This window comes from Pleuronectes platessa, chromosome 24 (assembly GCF_947347685.1).
Source record: "Pleuronectes platessa chromosome 24, fPlePla1.1, whole genome shotgun sequence".
Lineage (NCBI taxonomy): Eukaryota > Metazoa > Chordata > Actinopteri > Pleuronectiformes > Pleuronectidae > Pleuronectes > Pleuronectes platessa.
This window is the reverse complement of record NC_070649.1, coordinates 4,012,723-4,032,343: the sequence shown is the minus strand read 5'-3', so window position 1 is coordinate 4,032,343 and position 19,621 is coordinate 4,012,723. Positions and strand designations below refer to the sequence as shown.

At 44.9% G+C, this 19,621-nt stretch overlaps 3 protein-coding genes across 3 annotated transcripts in view; all 3 read left to right on the top strand.

Annotated features, from left to right (window-relative positions):
* LOC128431140 (histone deacetylase 4) overlaps nt 1–5,739 on the top strand; it is a 36,724-nt gene extending 30,985 nt beyond the window's left edge. The window contains exons 21-25 of the mRNA XM_053417367.1: nt 306–424; nt 575–708; nt 1,250–1,334; nt 1,581–1,725; nt 1,907–5,739. Of these exons, the coding sequence (XP_053273342.1) occupies nt 306–424; nt 575–708; nt 1,250–1,334; nt 1,581–1,725; nt 1,907–1,949 (526 nt within the window). The 3' untranslated portion in view covers nt 1,950–5,739. The remainder of the gene's footprint in view (nt 1–305; nt 425–574; nt 709–1,249; nt 1,335–1,580; nt 1,726–1,906) is intronic.
* A 1,940-nt stretch (nt 5,740–7,679) lies between these two features.
* LOC128430883 (ribose-phosphate pyrophosphokinase 2) lies at nt 7,680–15,668 on the top strand. Its single transcript, XM_053416994.1, has 7 exons — nt 7,680–8,016; nt 10,625–10,808; nt 11,940–12,038; nt 12,735–12,859; nt 13,044–13,217; nt 13,493–13,652; nt 14,444–15,668. The coding sequence occupies exons 1-7, from the start codon at nt 7,895–7,897 to the stop codon at nt 14,534–14,536; spliced, it is 957 nt and encodes a 318-aa protein (XP_053272969.1). The 5' UTR covers nt 7,680–7,894; the 3' UTR covers nt 14,537–15,668.
* A 1,339-nt stretch (nt 15,669–17,007) lies between these two features.
* Nucleotides 17,008–19,374, top strand: LOC128430882 (thymosin beta-12). Its single transcript, XM_053416993.1, has 3 exons — nt 17,008–17,165; nt 18,222–18,334; nt 18,477–19,374. Exons 2-3 carry the CDS (start codon nt 18,235–18,237, stop codon nt 18,509–18,511), a joined length of 135 nt encoding a protein of 44 aa, XP_053272968.1. The 5' UTR covers nt 17,008–17,165; nt 18,222–18,234; the 3' UTR covers nt 18,512–19,374.
* Nucleotides 19,375–19,621: the final 247 nt, after the last annotated feature.

The window sequence follows — 19,621 nt, the reverse complement described above, 5'->3', positions numbered from 1 at the left end:
CACACACACACACATACACACACAGACACACACACACAGACACAGACACACACGCACTAATTCAGATGACCAGCCTGAGAGTGAGTCAGGGCAGATAATAAGGTAACCGTAGTAGCGTGTGGAGGTAAAGAATGGATTAGATAACATTTGTAATTTAGCATGAAAAACTTGAAAATGCAGAATTATCCACTTTGCCATAAACGACTCTAATCTCCCTTTATCCTGTTTGATCATCTTTGCCAGGCACATTGACAAATTGGCTGTTCCGCTGTTTGATCTTTTATACTCCACCCTCCCCTCCACAGATCAGTGGTGATGCCCATAGCCAATGAGTTCGCTCCGGACATCGTGCTCGTCTCCTCAGGCTTCGACGCCGTGGAGGGACACCCGTCCCCGCTGGGCGGCTACACTCTGACGTCCAAATGTGAGTGAAGTGTGTTTCTTATCTCACACTCAAAGTACACACAAGTGAGGGACTGACACCGGTTGTGACTCTCTTAGAGACGTGATTTGAATTCCGAGCACAGGCCCCATTTACACATATACCCACGTCTTGTGTTTCACCCTTCTTCAGGTTTTGGCTATCTGACCAGGCAGCTGATGACCCTCGCTGGAGGCCGCGTGGTCCTGGCTCTGGAGGGGGGTCACGACCTCACCGCCATCTGTGACGCCTCCGAGGCCTGCGTGGCCGCCCTGCTCGGCCAGGAGGTGAGGTCGTCTCTGCCAACGCGCAAGATCTGAATCCTAATTAACGATGATAAATCAGAGTGTTCACGTCGGGAAGAAAATGGACGAGACAAAGAAGAGCACGTTATTGCTTTGGTTATTATAGACCGATCTGAGGAGCCATTTTAATGAAGAGCTGTTTCATTTATTTTAATCTCATATTAATCTGCTGTGGCGGAAATGTAATAAGAATGATAATGCATTTTAAAGAAAACATGATATTGTTCTTATGCCAAAGCTGTAATTTCATCCCCTTCATCTTCCGGCTGTCTGATTTATTCTTGTAATATTTTGAGGTAGTGAATTAGTGGAGTGGATTCATTTTCATTTTTCAGCTCAAATGTTCAAATTTTAGATTATTGCATCAGAAAATATCAAAAATCATTCTTTAGGTCTCAGAGTGTAAAGAGCTGATGTCCCATGGTGCATTACTTCCAGGCCGACCCCTTGTGGAAAGCATTGGAACTGCAGCCTGGTACATGCTGGTGTTTACATGTTGCGTGTGTGTGTTTGTCCCGTGCAGCTGGACCCGCTGCCAAAGGCCGTTCTGGAGCAGAGGCCCAACCCCAACGCCGTGCTCTCTCTGGAGAAAGTTATAGAGACGCACAGTGAGTTTGTGCACATCAACAACACAACACTGATACTCACACAGAGGATCTTTAAAGGTCCAGTGTGTAAGACTCAGGTGGAAGGGAAACATTGACAGAAAATGAATACAAAATAAGTGTTAATGGGTCCTTTATATATAAATTCTTTATATTTACACCGGGAGGGCACCAGGGGAAAAACCTTTAATTGTGTATTTGTCTTTTCATCCTCCTCCTCCTCCTCCTCCTCCTCCTCCTCCTCCTCAGGTAAGTACTGGCGCTCGGTGCATCGCTACTCGCCGCTCTGTGGGCTCTCCCTGCTGGAGGCCAAGCGAGGAGACTCGGAGGAGGCCGAGGCCGTCAGCGCCATGGCCTCGCTGTCCGTGGCCAACACCAGCACCATGGAGCAGAGGTAAAGGATCCAGAGTCAAAGAGGTTTCACAAATCTACTATTTGTAATCTGAGATGATTCAGGTTTGAGTCATAAGTCCACTGAGGTCAGGAGGTCGTCAGCAGCCGTGGAAGATGATATTTTACAGGTGGTGTGTGCTCGGAGGTCTGACATCTGTTTGTGTGTGCGCTTGTTTTCCCAGCAGGCCGGAGGAGGAGCCGATGGAGGAGGAGGAGCCACTGTAACGGCGGGAAACACAAGGGTGTCACACTGTTACCATTGACCTCCGCGGAGAACGTCCTCTTTGAGCTGCGACGAGTCTGGACTGAACCCTTCATTTAGTCCCCCTAAACCCCACTCACCACGTCAGTCACCTTGATTGGCGGCCCCTCGGCCAAAGAAACGAGGGGGAGGGGGTGGGCTCAGCCTCAGAGAAGGGAGCCAATCAGGAGACGGAGGACTGAATTGGGGGAAAACATTAAACATGACAGCGTCGCTTTGGCGGCACTCGCTGAGAGACACTTTTTTTCTGTCAGTCTTCACACCCCCGACGTTAGCCCCCAGCGGCTAACCACGTGACTAAGGCGAGTGTGTTTGGAGCGGGGGGGTAGGTTGTGTCTTGCCATAGAAAGGTGTGATAACAGGAACATATGGTGCTTTACGCCGCTGCCCTCTGACCCGCGCACACACCTGGACACCAGGGACCGCAGACGTCCCCGGCTGTCCACCGCAGCTCGGGGATTCTCTTTTCTCTTTTACTCGACTATTTTTCCCGACAAACTAAGGGCATCGCGGCAACTGAGATAATATTTTACAAGATGCGTTTCACTGTGGACTTTGGTCGGCCTGAAAGTTTGAGTCGGCTTCGGCAAAGATTTGACGGTGAGTCTGTCACCGCGCCGGGCCGGCCTGTCGCTGAGAGGAGACGAGGGGGAGGAGTGCCTTGAGGGAGGGTCCGCTGGATTTCAGGATTGTTCAGAAACAGATTGCCTTAAAGTTTTCGGTGCGAGGGAGTGAGGGAGGGAGCGAGGGAGGGAAGGGGGGGGAGATAGAGTGAGTGCTTCGAGCGCCGGATATAGAGCAAACAATCTTTCAGCATGTTTACTTGGATTCGTGATGAAGACAAATGTTGACGTCTCTCACAGAGTTACTTTACTTTTGGATGGATCTATTTTTCTGTAAAACTAATTAAAAAAAAAGAGAGAGAAAAAGACGACGTTTTGTAAAAGGTAGTTTCCAGCTTCAGTAGAAAAAAAAAAGGTGCAGACGCGGAGACCTTCAAAACAAGGAAATTAGAAAAATGGCCGAAAAAAAGGTTTAGCCTATCATGTAGCTTCCCTTCGACCCAAGTCCGCGCTTGGTGAAACACGGAGCATGCGTGCGAGCAGAGAGACCCGGCATTTTACCGCAAGATTTTTTGAATGTTGTCCAAACAGAGAAAGCCAAGCAAGACAAGCCAAAGCATGAGTTTGCATCTACAGTAGTTCTTTCACTCCACTTAGCTGGCGAGTCGACAAACCTTTCTCCTACTGGTCCTTCCAGGATAAGGCTCCTGGTACCCAGTTCAATGTTTACTAATGTAACCCTTCACTGATCAAGTGAGTTTCTCGTTTCTTTATTTTCTACACGTGTGCCGACCGACCTCCCATGCTTTTGCCGGTTGGCAACTACCTTTGTTCCCGGTGCGAGCTCAACACTCGTCATGTACATTGAATTGAATATATTTTAAAGGGCGGTAATGGAGTATCGCCCGTTTGTATCTACATGTATTGTTTCCACATCAAGTTGTCAATTTACAATATCAACAAACAAAAAAAAAATAACGTGTTTGGTAAGCGTGTCCACTTTTTATTTTTTTATCGTACAAGATTATTTTTCTAACTTTTTTCATCCATAGATTTGGTTGTGTGTTTTTTATCCGTTTTCTGGATAGTGATAGGGCTGATGTTCACACACCTAGTGCTGTCGTCACCCCCCCGAAACTTTCTTTCTCTCTCGTATTTATCAGAAACAAGGAGCGACACTTTTCTTTCTTTCCTCTCGACGGCTCCTCCCGCATTTTCATCGACTGTGTATTTATAACATGTACTGTTTATAGGAGATTTGTATATGGAAAATTTATAAATGTACTCTTAACTAATGACAGCTATGATATTGTGAGCAAAAACCAGTGATATTACTCCACGGACAAAAAAAAGAAAAGCAGCGTATTTAACTCGTCATCCACTGCACTGTTTCCAAGCTGCCCTGAACTGGTCTGTACGCGGCGCCTCAAATTGACTTTTTCGACAACATGTGATCACTTTGTTGCCTAATGGATCCATTTTCCTCTCGTGCACGGGCGAGATGCACTTAACCTGCACTTAACCTTTCAACTGTGACAACATCACACATCCAAAAAAGAGGTTTAGAGGCCGTTTTATGTAGCTAGCCGAGTTTTGCTCGGTGGGAAAAGAGAGGAGGAGGACGCTGAGGTGAAGGACGAGGACGGAAAACGTGAGCCGATCATTTTGAATATCCACTCTGAGCATGCATGGAAATCAGAGTCTTCTAGAGCCTGACCGATACGGATATTAGGGAGTTTTTTTAAATTCCAATACCGATATATACCAGCCAATATATAATATACACTATAAAAATGTCAAAATATCGTAATTAATCCTTCAGTGAAAAGAAAAGAAATGTAATTTTGTTTACATTCTACATATTTAAACTCTATATCTCTATTTATCCTGTATATACTAATATTCTTGTTTGGAGCAGGTGTAGTGAAACCCAATGTCCCCTGGGGATCAATAAATATTTCTGATTCTTGTTATTACGAAATATAACAGTGTAACTTTATAATGAATAACAACAATTGAAAATCAATCAAACCAGATATATAGAAGATGAATTTAGAAGGTAAAGTTAAGTACGTATAATGTAAACATAAATGCACATCTTTTCAGCCTCGCTCATTCTATGAAGTAAAGTTATTGATATCATCGGCGAGTTGATGAATCGGTCGGGCTCCGGTGTCGTCCTCTTCTCTTCTCCCGCCCGAACAGATCCGACGCTAGAACATTTAAATCGACTCCCATCTGTCACCTGCTTTGTTCAACACCCGATTAAAGACCACCACCATGTTTATTTCAGTTGATATCATCTTATAAACTTGTACAATTTGACATTAAGTCGATTTTTTTTTCTCATGTCTAACAAAACATTCCACTTGTTACTCGTCAACATGTTTTTTCAGTTGTTGGTTTTATTTAAAGACGAATCTGAGGTTTTTTGTAGAAACTTTTTTACTACTACTCTTTTCTTTCGTTGCCGTCTGCTCGCGCCAACTTTAACTCTTTGCATGGATTGTGAGTCAGCATGCCTGCTTGTCTATGTAATAAAAAAATGTATTTGCACAATAGAAGAAGAACACTGGAGGACTTAAAAAACAACTCCCCGCCCCCAGAGGGCACCAGGCGGGACGGCTTTCTTCCTCTCTGGTGTTCGAGCCGTTCAAAAGACTTTTGTCCAAATGACTCCACTGGGAAACATTTGATATTGTTCTTATTGAATATAAGTGATTTTGACAAGCACTAAACAACATGTATGGACTTTGTTGAGGAGACACGTTCTCCGACAAACCTCTGCCACGTTCACAACTTTAAAAAAAAAAACAAGACTCTCCCAAAGAATGTTCCTCTTTCAAAGATTTTTTTAAACGGGCACAGAAATGACGGATATCTGAAAGGTTGAGAAAAGGTTTGGAGAAACAAAAAAGGGCATCGTCGATTGATTGTCACACCCACCTCAGCCAGTTCAATATATATATATATATATGTATGTATGTATGTATGTATGTATGTATGTATATGTATATATATATAACCACTGTGGCTCAAGAGCAATTCTTGGTTTACATGTAAATGGATTGAAAAGTTATTTTTTGTTTGTTGTTCGTCTCTATCGATGAAAAATGTTATCTTTCTTTGGGACCTACGCTTTGGACATTTCATCTCTGACATCATCTATAAAATATATTTCTGAAAAATACGAGCGTCTCTGGTTGTGTTGACTTTTTGTATTCCTCCGCGCTGGCGACACCCGGTGGCCGGAGGCGTCGTGGTTTCTGGTCGTTCATCCTCGGTCTCGTTCTTGAGAAGACGCATCTCAAGAACATCTCAAGAACACCTTGAAGGAATTTCTTCAGATTAAAGTGAGTTTAGAATTTAGCGGCGAAAGGTCAAGGTCACGTTGACCTTTACGAACACGTCCTGAGAACGCCTTGTGAGAATCATTTCAAGTTTGGTTCAAATGTTCACTTAGACTCATGGATTGACTGATAGATTCCAATTTGTGCTTGAAATTAACGAATATAAAATATGTTAAGCATTAAATAAAGTCTTGTTTCTGAATTGTTCTGCTATTCCAGGACTTTCCCATCAATAGCAGGGTCTAGACAATAATCCAGTATCTGCTCTTAACCCCAGACTAGAGGGTTACGCTTCAGATTATCCCCCTGATGACGAAGTGGGATTATCAACTGACAGAAAACTTGAGGAAGCTTTTTCACCTCAGTCCAAATCCATGTTTGCACAATCCAAGTGTCAATAATCAATACTGCTTGTTGAGTGGTCGTATAGATAGTGGGATTCCTGAGATGTTTTCAGAAAGATACAAACCTTCCTCGTCTCGTGTACCAGTTAGATTCCTCCCGTTCCTGATTTGCTCTGGATCTGAAGAACGGCCAAATGATCTGCCCGGCACATGACCATCGTCACCAGAGTGAAGAAGGAAGGTTGTTGGTTTGAGGAGACGTACGAGGGGGCATGAAGTCTCAGCTGACTTCTCTCTTGAGTGGAAAATCTAATTGAGAGAACCAATATCACAAGTGTTCAAGCCCGATTTAGGCAAAGTCCAATGCAGCAGCTGTCAGGTGACCTCCTCCTCCTCCTTTTGGTCTTTCTGTCTGAGCTTTATCCGACGGCTGTGACGAGTCCGAAGACCAAAGGGCTGCAAGACACTGATTTGAGGTTTGATCTATAAAAGGAAAATGGAAGCAGGGTACTAAAACTTGACTACAAAAGTTTTGTGTGGAGTATTGATCACATGCAAGCATATCTTGCACACTTAAATATGATATCATAACTCTGTTACCCCAAAAAGCAAGAATTATTGATAGAAAAAGAAAAAATCCAATAAATCTACAAAATTCCGAACTCTGTGTTGCGTCAAATATATGTCTAAAATATAATATGATAAAAGCCAGTAATCAAACACATATGAGGTCAATTTAAAAGGGAATGCTCCTAAATACTAATTTTTACAGGCCTTCATTTTTAAAGGTTGGCAAATGGGACATTTTCATGTACATATATAATGAAACTAATCAAAATACTTTATAAACAGTTTATTTCCAGTCAACAAATTCAATATCTACAAGAAAAAAAGCAACAAGTACAAAATAAATAGAAATATTTAGACCACAGAGAAGCTGTGCTTAGTCTGCCGATACCACTTATACACAGACATTATTTAATTGGCTGCCTGAGCATAGTCATTAAAAATGGAAACGAGAAAAAACAACGGAAGAAGAATTGTATAAAAATCCTATCTCACTTTTGTATTTCTTCTTTTTAACTTGTCCTATTTATTCAAACTTAGAAAAATGTCCACTTTAACAGATACACCCTATCTTGTTGGTCCTTACCCTTGTTCTGTTAAACTTACATATTCTCTTATATTTAATTTCATCTTATTTTTATCTGTTTTCTATTTTATTGCCTATTTTTCTTTATTTTCATGCTTTTGGATGACACATAACTAGATAATTCCTATCGTATTTTATTTTGTAGTATGACTAATTAATGTATGTTTGCTTTAGCTGTATAAACACACACCAGGTTGTTGAACCAACACATGATGACCCACTGACAGATGCTACAATGCGTGTTGTTGTGCTAATGGGCTCCAGTCCCGTCCAATGAGGGGAGGTCACTTCCCTTTTCCTCCACAAACACCCGGCTCCCGTTTCCTCTCTGCTCTCGGTCTCCGCCGCTGCACAGTGCGATGCTCCGGCTGCAACACTAGCGAACCTCACCCCCCACAGCTCCGCGGCCCTCCAGTGTCGTTTTATCCCCTCTTCTGCCACCTTCTTCCCCGCCTGTGTCGAGAAGAAGACCCGACCGGGTGTTTTTGTATTTTGGACATGCCTAACATCGTGCTTTTTAGCGGGAGCTCCCACCACGACCTGTCCCAGAAAGTGGCCGATCGCCTGGGACTGGAGCTGGGCAAAGTCATCACGAAGAAGTTCAGCAACCAGGAGACATGGCGAGTACACCCCACACCCGACCCGACCCGGGGAGGGTTGCTTCTTCTGCGGAGCACATGTTGCTTCCCATGTGGACAAGCTAGCTCCCGAGCTAACAATAGTTTAGCACACGTGACTAGCCACATGTAAACACAGCGGGCTCGGGGCTAAGCTAACTAGCTAGCAGCTTTGCTAGCCCCCCTGCAGCGCGTTAAAGTCTGCTAGCATTTTTAGTTCATATTAACGTGAAATGTTAGCGTAGTTAATTGTTGTGTTACTTATATCAGTCATCAATTATATTGAGTCCGCTGCGTGTCAAGCTAGCACAAGCTAACGCGAAGTTGCGTGTGTTTGACGCGAATACGGAGGAGGCCGAGTTTCGAACCTGTGATACAAAGTCTCCTGAAGCTAACTCGTCACGGTCCAAACTGCCCAGACGAACATTCTAAATGAACAGTTCGTAGCTACGTGTGGTTTTTAAAGGTTTAGCCTCAGCGCTAAAGTGGCTAATTTAGAAGCTTTTAAGTTGTGTCCACACTTTGACGTCACACCACAACGCAGTCACTTACCAAAATGGCTACTAGCTAGCAGTGTGTCAGACCATGACACACGTAGAAATAAGTGAATAATCATAACTATTTGGCACCAGTGTTTAATGGAGGATGACGACGCACCTATTGTCCCATGTAAGCGGGGAAGAAGGGCTTTAAACCGAGGGGCGAGTCTGTCCGATAATGGGCTCATGCTAGCTAACTGTCCTTAAACATGGCTTCCACGTACCACAGACGCTAACGTGGCTCGCAGGGTTGCACTGCACGAGCTCGGCCACTGCACGTGTGTTACATGTCAACTCCTGTGTGCAAACTCCTGTGATGATCTGCACGAAGGTTCTAATAAAGACGTATCAGCTGGTTTTTCAGGGGGAAGTGTCCACTGCTGCAAATCACATGCATTCCATTAGACTTCATTTAATTATTCAGATCAGTGTGTGCACGCTCACTCGTCTACAGTAGCGTGGCACGGGACTTCTCTTGTGACTTCGGCCTTGAGCAGGGTCGGTGAAGGTTGCAGGTTTAAAGCCCCCCCTGCAGGTGGACCTGTTTGCAGAGCCCATCACTACACTGTTCGATTCCCGGCGTGCAATCTGAGTGAACTCTGTTGATCCGATGAAATAGTTTGATAATGCATTCTGGGTCAAAGTGCCCTGCATCCACCTCTATACCTATGTTTCCTCTACACCACTGCCGTTGCCTGGATTAGACAGGGGGGCCCTGACCCCTCATTCCCCCCCTCTCTCCTCTGGTACTGTTTCCACCTACAACTCTGAAGATCCAGAGAAAACTCTGATTATCCACATTCTCACCAGGGAAAGCAGCTGTTTGGGTGACGCAGTGCAAAACAAATATTATTTTCTTATCCTCGCACTCCCTCGGGGAGGGGGAGGTGAGAACAGTTCACTGATAGCAGCTCTTCTCACCGGCTCGGAGCGGATTCCTGGGAATGAAGAAGCAGGGAGAACTTGTGTTTGTTTGGGTGGTTACTTGTGGGTCACTCCGGGTTCCCTTGTTGTGCCACCATGACTGAGACTTCGTTATAGCACCTGTGGCAGGACCGGTTCTGCCCGTCCTAAAAGCTTGAAGAGAATCAGATGAATTCATGTCTCCTGCTTGTCTCTGTCAAACTGAAATCTTTATTTGATCATGTTGAGATGAATGGAAATGAAATGTGTAAGGCAAGGAAATACTCAAATGTTATTTGTAAACATGGTACAGAGAGCAACTGACTATTAAAGTGAGGGTCGACGTTTGTTGGTTCAGTTTATCAAGTTTGAGGTTTGCAGTTTATCGTTATAATTCAATATCTGTGTATATGAGGAATTACTTTACCATGAAATATATATATAGTTACTATATGAATAGTTTACTAAGTAAACTAATCATCTTTAGGTTTTGTAAACAAGAAATTCTAATCTTGGAACTTGGAATTATTTGAATCGACCAAACTATAAAGCAGATTAACTGAGAAAATGGATTTAATGACAATCTCATTAGTTGTAGCCCTGGCTGGCTCCTGATTGGTTGTTGTCTTTGGAAGCTGTATCGTGTTTTTAAAGCCGTCCTCAGTTATGACTTCTGTCCTGAACTAAACAAGTTAATAAAGAGTGAGCGGCTGCTGACATGTAAAGAGCTGGCCTCTCTTGAAAACCGCCCCGGCCCATGTGACTGTCTGTGCCGGCCCCGACTCTCACCCTGGACAATTGAGAAAAAAAAGTACATGTCCACTGATCACGTGACCGAGGCCGGGAGGACCTGGTTGTCTCCCACAGTGGAATGTTTCACACGCACACGCTGCCCGGGATGTGACCGTCTCCTGCAGGTCGACACATTCGCACACTGTGTGCGAGCAGCTCTCCAAACATCCCCAGAGGCACTCGGCCAAAACCGGTTTAACATTCAAGGTTGTGCCGACCATAGTTCCAGCTCTCGTAGATCTACTGTTATAAATATGGAAAGTGCGGCTGCAAAAATGTGTTTATTCATGTGGATTAGTGCTTTTATTTTCAAGTATGAAGATAATAAACATTTCAAGCAGTCGTCTCATGCTCTCCTCTCTCTGTTTCTCCAACAGCGTGGAGATCGGCGAGAGCGTGCGAGGCGAGGACGTGTACATCGTGCAGAGCGGCTGCGGCGAAATCAACGACAACCTGATGGAGCTGCTGATCATGATCAACGCCTGCAAGATCGCCTCCTCGTCCCGCGTCACCGCCGTCATCCCCTGCTTCCCCTACGCCCGGCAGGACAAGAAGGACAAGGTGCGAACACACACACTCTTAAATCTACCTGTGCTCTTGTGCAAGTCCTATTTCTGAGGGAACGGTCACTGCAGCTTCATCTTTAACCACACGCCGACTGTTGTTGTTACATGTTAAGTCATTTTGAAGTCACGTATTAACGAGAAACTTCACATGAGTGTTACTGAAGAGTTGAGCTGCTCTGCATATCTCAAACAAACTCATCCAACATACCAGCAGCCGCCTGAGATACTGGTTCCTGGCGCTCGCTCACCTCCTGAATCATTATCTCCTGTTGCCTCAGTGGTTGTTGATGTAACCGAAAATCGGGTCACGTGACGAGCGGTTCTAGCTCACTGCAAGAGAGGAAGAGGTATTTTATTAATGAAGTGTCTCAGCTCCTTTCTGCTCTGCCTGCACATGCAGCTCTGCTCATTCAGAGCTTTCCACAGAAGTGACTCACATGAGGGTGGAACATGTGAGCATCAAGGATCTGTGGTTTTACCTCGGCCGAACTCGCGGGCCGGTTCTTCAGATACAGATTTCATTTTGTGAAACATGCAGAACTCTGTGAAGTTTTAAGTTCTACGCATATTAAAGTCCGGCTCACATCTCACACGAGAAGGGTTTTTAAAGATGTGGGAGATCAGGAGCTGCAGAGAGAAACAGCCCACTCCACATTGCTTTTCAAAATAAACGAACTTCAAACTTAATTTACTCTGCATCTATTTCCATTTTTTTAAGCAAAAGAATTGAGCTCGAATTGAGCTGCACCTCTTGTTTCAATAATCCTGAATCACTTCTCATTCTATGTTGTGTTAAAGCAGCGAGTCGGCCTCGATTTCTCTGAGCACAAGCGTAGCTCAGGTAGACGTGTGTTTTGTCAACAAGCCTTGAAGCCCGGTGTCTACATCGACAAGGCGTCTGGTTCTTTCAGAAAAACAACCAGAGGGGGGGCAGGAAAGTCCAGATTCTAAGTGACGCACCTTAATGGAAAGGTCACAGGTGGACTTGAGTCCTGCAGGAATGTCCTTGGCGAGGTCATCATATAAATCAACAACTTTCCCGTGTGTCCAACAACATCGTGCTGCTTTGTGACCGTTTTCTTTACTTTACTCACCTCAAGCGACTCTGTCTTGATGCTTGTCCCAGAGTCGAGCACCCATATCTGCCAAGCTGGTGGCAAACATGTTGTCTGTGGCCGGCGCCGACCACATCATCACCATGGACCTGCACGCCTCACAGATCCAGGTCAGTACATCACCTTGGGATGTAAAAGTGTGTGATCGGGTGAAGAGTTCAGGTTAGAAATGGCCTGTAGTTAAATTTACCAGATAAAATATTATGATTTAAATATATATATTTATTAATGTACCCAGCTTTCGGTTCTATTAAACCTGACTCCTTCATAAATCCCCCCCAATGGAGTTTCACTCCTACTTGATTTGAGAGTGCTGTGTTTCATTTTGAGAGCATTATGTTTTCATTTCCTGTTTGGATTTTGTTTAATGCTCTCCCTCTGCTCCGGCCTACAACTGTGTGTCTGTCCAAATCCACCGTGACTGCACTAATGTCCAGCTTGTGTCTTCTGTCTGCCTGAAGCTCGATTTCTGCTCTCAGGTTTAATACTCAGCAAACAGAAAGTCAGGTATAATGCAAAGTCAGCAAATAGGTATCATACTTAGTTATGAGTTAAGAGGAAATATGCTGTTATGAGTTTCTTGAGACAGGGACCAGCTTCTGTTGATGGTACAAAAGAAATGATTTTTTTTAACTTAAATTACAAACTATAAATGTGGATTTGATGTTAAGTTGGTCTTTACTTTGCATCTGTGCAGTTTAATTTGATGTAAAACATTAAAAAAATGACTCAATCGAATGACATCTGTGCTTCATGTCTGTGGTTCCTGAGATTTCTTTCTCTAAAACTTGTTTCTTTTTGAAAAGGGTTTCTTCGACATCGCGGTTGACAACCTGTACGCGGAGCCTGCTGTCCTGCAGTGGATCAGAGAAAACATCCCCGAGTGGAAGAACTGCATCATCGTGTCTCCGGACGCCGGAGGAGCCAAACGGTGAGATTCAGGGACAAGGTTTCTCAAACACCATGGAGATAATAGGTTCTGTAGTTTCAGTGATGTTGCAGTGTCTGTCTAGCACACAATCGTGTTTTATGAGCTGTTAACGGTCCAGTCTGAGTTTGGTGTCCCTCTCCGGCGCTCACTGCCTCCGTCCCTCTCTCTCTCTCTCTCTCTCCAGCGTGACGTCCATCGCCGACCGTCTGAACGTGGACTTCGCTCTCATCCACAAGGAGAGGAAGAAGGCCAACGAGGTGGACCGCATGGTGCTGGTGGGCGACGTCAAGGACCGCGTGGCCATCCTCGTGGACGACATGGCCGACACCTGCGGCACCATCTGCAAAGCTGCCGAAAAGTTGGTTCCTTTTAATCCCTGTGATGAGAGCGTTGTAGAACCTTTCAGTTTATTGACAGTCTTGCTGTTTGAGGATTTGAAACCACATGCAGACTTTTACATAAGGATCTCGAGGCTCTAGCTTATTGACGTTCAGCCGATAAGACGCTTTTATCAACTGTTATATTGCAACACAAGTTAACACAACCAGACTTCACAGAAAGCTCGGAGAACCACTTGCCTCGTATTCGACTACGTCCTAAGTGTTTATGTATTTTTCTTCCACCAACCTCTAGGCTCATTGACGCCGGAGCGGTGAAGGTCTACGCCATCCTCACACACGGCATTTTCTCGGGTCCAGCGATCTCTCGCATCAACAGCGCCCCGTTCGAGGCGGTGGTGGTGACCAACACCATCCCACAGGAAGAGAAGATGAAGGCATGCCCGAAAATACAGGTACAGGTCACACAGTCACTTATCTGGAGCTGTCAAAGCTTCATATCAGTTCCTCTGCGTGGGAAGAAGACTGGAGATTTAGGTTTCACTCTCGTTTTACATATTTCCCTCCCTAAGGAAAAGTTTCAGCTGACAGAACACGGTCCAACATAAATATTTGATGTATTATAGTGAAATGTTGTTCATTCAAGTTGACAATATTTGAACTCAGTCGTGCTAACAAGTGGTTAAACTATTCATTTCTAAGGAGGTATAGTTGGCAAAAAGAAAATTGTTAATGAAACTCGTTAGAACTGCTTTTAATTTGTGATTTAATGCGTATTTTATATTTATAGTTTTTTGCTTTTCATTTAGTCTGAGCATTGTTAAAAGCCACATATAAATATGATATATTCTTATGATTGTTGTTATTGTGTAATACTCAAGTCAGTTTTATTGATGTTGACCAAATCAACAGAGGGGTTTGTTTCCCAGGACAGACATGCCAAATGGACAGAATGAAAATAGGTTTAAAGGGTCATTCACAAACACCTCAACAAAACTCCTCCTCACTTATAAATCCCTCCAGGCAGAGATCCTCAGCTCCACATCCCTGGAACTCCACAAAAACTCCTTTTAACAAACATGACCGCTAGTTTCTTTCTCCCCAGCTCACATTTGAATTTCTGTCCTTGGTCTGTTTTATTTTTATCCTCGATTCCTCTGAAGCGACCTCGAGCTTCTTGAAAGGAACTGAATACATCACAGTTGTGGTTATTTTCCCAAAATGACAGATTTATTGTTTCCCTTAGGTCATCGACATCTCCATGATCCTGGCGGAGGCAATCAGAAGAACCCACAACGGCGAGTCCGTGTCCTACCTCTTCAGCCACGTACCCTTGTAGAGACCGAGCGAGGGGGGGCGGCTGCCGGCCCGCCACCCGTCCCCCCTCCACCCATCCACCCCCCCACTTTGGCCACTCAGCCGGCACTGTTGGCCACATATCCTCCGGAAAGGCTCAGAGAGAAATGAGAAAGGGCCTGGTGGTTTTTCTGGCCCGCCTCATGTGACTGTTTGAAGGTCACGCCCACACAGTGTCATCGACATTTCACCCAGGAGGCCGAGCGAAATATCACTTCCTTCTCTGAAGTTTGTATTTATGAGATGCTCTTTTTCTCTGTTTCCTTTTATTTTCCTCATTTCCAGTCTCGCCCCAACCTTGGAGCAGCAGAGTCTGGCCTTCACTTTAACCAAAGGGTCCATTGTGTAACATAGTGTATTATTTGAAACCTCACTTTAAAAGAAGCATTCCACTGCGGCGAACTTTTTTGGCCACGAGTTATAAAAGTAGTGGGGGGGAAAATGAGACGACGTGCACTGTCTCCCTCGGGTGTTTGCAGCTGCTACAAGTATTAAGATATTAAGGTTGTAGTCTAATCATAACTAGCTACAGCTCCATGAACTAGCTACAGCTCCATGAACTTGTAGATTGTAATAATAGTTGATCCTCGGCCGCACGATAAGTAAAATATTGACGACGTGCCCGTGGACGGAGAAAAGAGTCAAATTAGACGACCGGACACTTGATTTACCCAATTCCTCTTTTTCTTAGTGAGACGTATCGAATGTTGTGTCTTTTCCCGACGAGCTGCTGTCACACGGTGGTGACGCATCGGTACTACAGCCTCCTCCTCTAATACCTCCAATTGTGCTACAACAAAAAAAAAAATACGTAAACCTTAACAGTAGCTTTCCAATCCCCCCCCCCGACAGGTTTGCTGTTGATTTAATGCGAGGTGTGTTGGGTGCTTTGCCCATCTTCCAAAAGGTCATGATGTGTAATTGAGCCCAAAGCTTGGTTTATTATAGTGTTATTATGAGATTTCAATCTTGAATTGTCATTAAAAAGAAGTGTGATCGTCGTAGCTGTAACAAGGCAGGTATCACAGATGGTGAAAAAGCATGATTTAAATTTTTTCTTTTTTTTTTATATGTAACACTTTTCTTTGACAATAAAGCTTTGACAATGGCTTAAACAGACGGTGTCCTGCTTGTCTTGAATCGGAGTATTGCAACGTGAGATACACTTATCCTGCACTTTACATTTTTACACATCAAGTTGAGTTTGAGCTCAAGAGCTTAAAATAACACAAAACATCACAGGAGATGTGGTTGAAAGATCTGGGAGAATTCCAGTAAGTTGCAATTATTCTTTTGAAAACCAGTTCTGCTTCTCTGTGCCTGTGTTTTCAAATTGCAGCAATTTAACTTCAGTTTGTCAAATTGACGCAGGACACGGTGATGTCCTGACTTGTTTGTCGGTAGCCCCGCCTTTCCCATCATGCATCATTGTCCAAGCTCTACTGCTGACTCTTACTATGACATCACTTTCTCAGCCACTGACTTGGAGATGTGGTTGAAAGCTCTGGGTAAATTCCAGTCTGTGGGTCTGTGGCTGTGTATGTCTATGCAGTCGTCTCTGTTCTGGCTTCTCCCAGTGTCCAAACACATGCAGGTGGGACTAGGGTTACATGGAGACACAACACAGAGTGAAATGTTGTCTGTCTCTGTCCCCGTGATGGACTGGTGACCTGTCTGTGGATTTGTCTTTCTAAAATGTTCATATTGCTGCAGAACAAAGTGTCGTATCCTGACTTGTTGTCCCTAAAAGCTCCATAATGCTGTGTCCTACATTTCCCATGATGCATTCTGATAACGTCCACAATGAGTCTCTGATGACCTCACTCTGGCATCATCAGGCCCCTGGTGAAGTGGTTTGATTGTACATGTGGTTGAAAGCTCTGGGAATATTCCAGTAAGTGTGAGTTATTCATGTGTAGAGATGCTGGAGTGTTTCTTAAATTGCTTGACGCTTTGCATTGATGGAAACCAAAGAACAATTTAAACTACTTGGAAATCGTTTACATCTTTTAGCCCCTTGTTTTCATTAGTTGTGAGTTGAAGGATTTTTAATAAGAGACATTTCTCTAACTTTTATCACAAGTAATGATGAAGGGAAAACACTGAGCATTCAAATCGTTGAATAAACACCAGGGGGCGCCGTTCCCGCATGAAAGTGCACCCACAGACACGAGAGAAATCAGAGTGGACACATTTTGAGTGATTTTCTCACCAACCACAGTAAAATCAATGCTTTATTTTTTAATTCCAGGACAGATGTGTTAATGGTGAGCAGATGTGTAGGGGATGACGTCACTTGCTGACGTGTAACAGTGATACAATAAGACGAGCAGTGATCTATCGAGCAGCACGTGGCTCACAGGGAAGCGCCATGAATCCGCATGTTTCCATTATTTCCCTTCCGGGAGCTGAAGATCATGAGACGCTCTCCTGGTTTCCAGTAACGAAGGCTGCAGGTGTCGCGTCCGTCCACTAGGGGGACCCGCGGGCGAGGAGCCGGTGATGTCAGCGTCATTAGCATATCTCTGAGTATAAGTGATGCCTGCGCAAAGACGCGCCACTACTGCTGCACCACACTGACCAGAGACCTTCATCCACCAGACAGAACCAAGGTGAGTCCACGTTTCACTCCTTTCTTCTCCTTCTTCATCCACAGCAGGGGGGGGGGGACACACGAGCAGAGACCGGATCCGCGCGCGTTGGATGGATGATGTGCCAGAAACACCAAACATGACATAATGCGAATAATCCAGCGGAGGCAGCTTGTTTTTGTGCTTTCATGTGGCCGCAGGGAAGGAGTGCGCGGTGCGTCTTTTGTCCTTTTTACGCACAGACTCCTGCGAATCCGCCTGTTCCCTTTGTTACCGGAGCGGAACACGTCTGGTTCCGTTATTATCACAAATAAAAACGATGCCTCGAGGCGTCCACCGCTTATTTTTTAATAATTCTAAAGGGTTTTATTTTGAAAACGCGGAGTTGACCATGATGATGGAGCTGGTGCCAATCTGGGCGGTGGTTCCTGCAGACTGCGTCCCCAGGGGGAGAAGTACGTGACAAGTGAAATGCGGGGTGTTGCACGAGGAAAGTGCACGCGCTTAAATACACGTTTCTACCTCCACGTGAGATCATCTTTATTCTCCTAAAATAGTTAAATAGAAAACGCATTTACGCACGGCTCTCCTTTTATTCCACCGTACTCTGCGCAGCATAGGAACTCCCCATTGTTATGTAAATGTGGGATTTGAACGCCGTGCACTGGCTCCATTGTCTGGAGCAGCGTGTCCCCAGTGCGCAGCATCCCCGGGCTGCGCGTTGGGTAACGGGCTGTGATGGCAGCCACATCACGCTGGGCAGAGCCGCAGGCGAACAAAAGGAGGCGGGCGCACGTGAGGGGCGAGGAGAAGCAGTCCGCAGCTGCGCACGTAGAGAAAGTGAACAGATGGTTTTTTGGGGGATGAAGACAACGCCCTTCGATTTATATAGTCGGGTATATTTATTAAAATACTTTTTTAATAGGATTTAGAATACTTTAAGTATAGTACTCCTTATCTACCCACATGTTGATGAAGTCGTCCCCCCCAGAGGATTTGCACCTGTAGTTCACACATCTTATATTTAATGTTTATTATCACAGTTATTAACTCATTACCTTCCTCTCTGATCCTCAGACTATCTGCAAACATGAGCGACAAGCCAGCTCTCACTGAGGTCACCTCCTTCGACAAGACCAAGCTGAAGAAGACGGAGACACAGGAGAAGAACCCCCTGCCCTCCAAAGAAAGTAAGAGCTTTGTGTGTCTGTGTGTGTGTGTTTGTGTGTGTGTGGGGGGAGGGAGGGGGCTACACGTTGCCTCACATCTTGTCTTAACCGGTTCTGTGCTACATGTGTATATTTACATCTCTCTCTCTCTTTTTCTCCACAGCCATCGAACAGGAGAAGGCGGCTGCGACGTCGTGAAGCCCCCCCCCTCCATGTCATGCACTGTACACCCCCCTTCCTCCACCACCTCCTCCCGCATTGCCTTGTTTTCAGTCACACCTTTTTAGCTGTATAACTTTGTAACCGAAATTATGAAAACGACAAACCGAGCTGCGCCCCCGCCGCACATGGGCGGATGATGCCTTTGCCAGGGCAGTCAGCGGCCCTCTCGGGGGGGCCACCACCTCCGCCGCCTTGAGGAAGATTTGATGAGGAGGAGGAGAGGGGCGGCAGTAGACGGCACACAAAGGTGCAGCGTCTCTTCTTCTACACCACCTGAAGCGAGAGAGACCCCCGGCGGCACGGGGCGCGGTCTGCGTCCCAGGAAACTTGTCATCCTCTTCCCCCCCGAAAACCACCAACATCCAACTTCCTGTGTGGCTGCTTTTGCACCAAAGCTGAGGTGTCGAGCTTTTTAAAACGTTTTTTCTTTTTGTTGTTTTTCGTCCTCTAATTTTCGGAAAATGCACAACTTTATTTGTACGCTGGCCAAAATGTAAATGCCCCCAAAATTGATACTGTTTTCTGTCACAGTGTTTGTTTCTTTTTGTATGTACACAAGGTTTAAACAAAACGTGTAACTGATTCCATCTAGATCTGGGAGATGCACAAATGGACCTTCTTTACGGTTGCATTGTAACATGCTTCGGCCATTTTGTTCTCAGAGTTATTCGGGATAACTTCTCTGTCGTAACCTCTGCAAGAAAATCCACCGGCGCCTGATTCCATGCATTTGCTTCGAGCCGTAGATCAAAGTCCCAGTCGTCATGTTACTCTGCCACAAACCATTGCCAGAAAATGGAGAAACCATGAAATGTTGTAATAAAAAGTTTGTTACTAAATACGTGTCCTCAGACGTTCATCCACACCTACACACTGACGTCTTGGTTCTAACCCACTTTTCACTGTGTTGCCAAACAAACCTTCAGTATTAGTTTAGGGATGAGGCCGTGCACAACGGAGCGGCTTAGATGGCTCTGCAGCAGGGATTTACACAGGAGATGAATTGATGTGTGTGTTTGTGTGTCTGTGTAGAGGGTATTGGGAATGAAAGTTGTTGGACCACCTGTCATGACACAACTTCAAAAC

Coding starts and splice junctions, on each gene's coding strand:
- LOC128430882 (XM_053416993.1), top strand. CDS start 18,235: ATGAGCGACAAGCCAGCTCTCACTGAGGTCACCTCCTTCGACAAGACC. Junction 18,335..18,476: donor CCCCCTGCCCTCCAAAGAAA/GTAAGAGCTTTG, acceptor TTTTCTCCACAG/CCATCGAACAGGAGAAGGCG.
- LOC128430883 (XM_053416994.1), top strand. CDS start 7,895: ATGCCTAACATCGTGCTTTTTAGCGGGAGCTCCCACCACGACCTGTCC. Junction 10,809..11,939: donor GGCAGGACAAGAAGGACAAG/GTGCGAACACAC, acceptor TGCTTGTCCCAG/AGTCGAGCACCCATATCTGC. Junction 12,039..12,734: donor TGCACGCCTCACAGATCCAG/GTCAGTACATCA, acceptor CTTTTTGAAAAG/GGTTTCTTCGACATCGCGGT.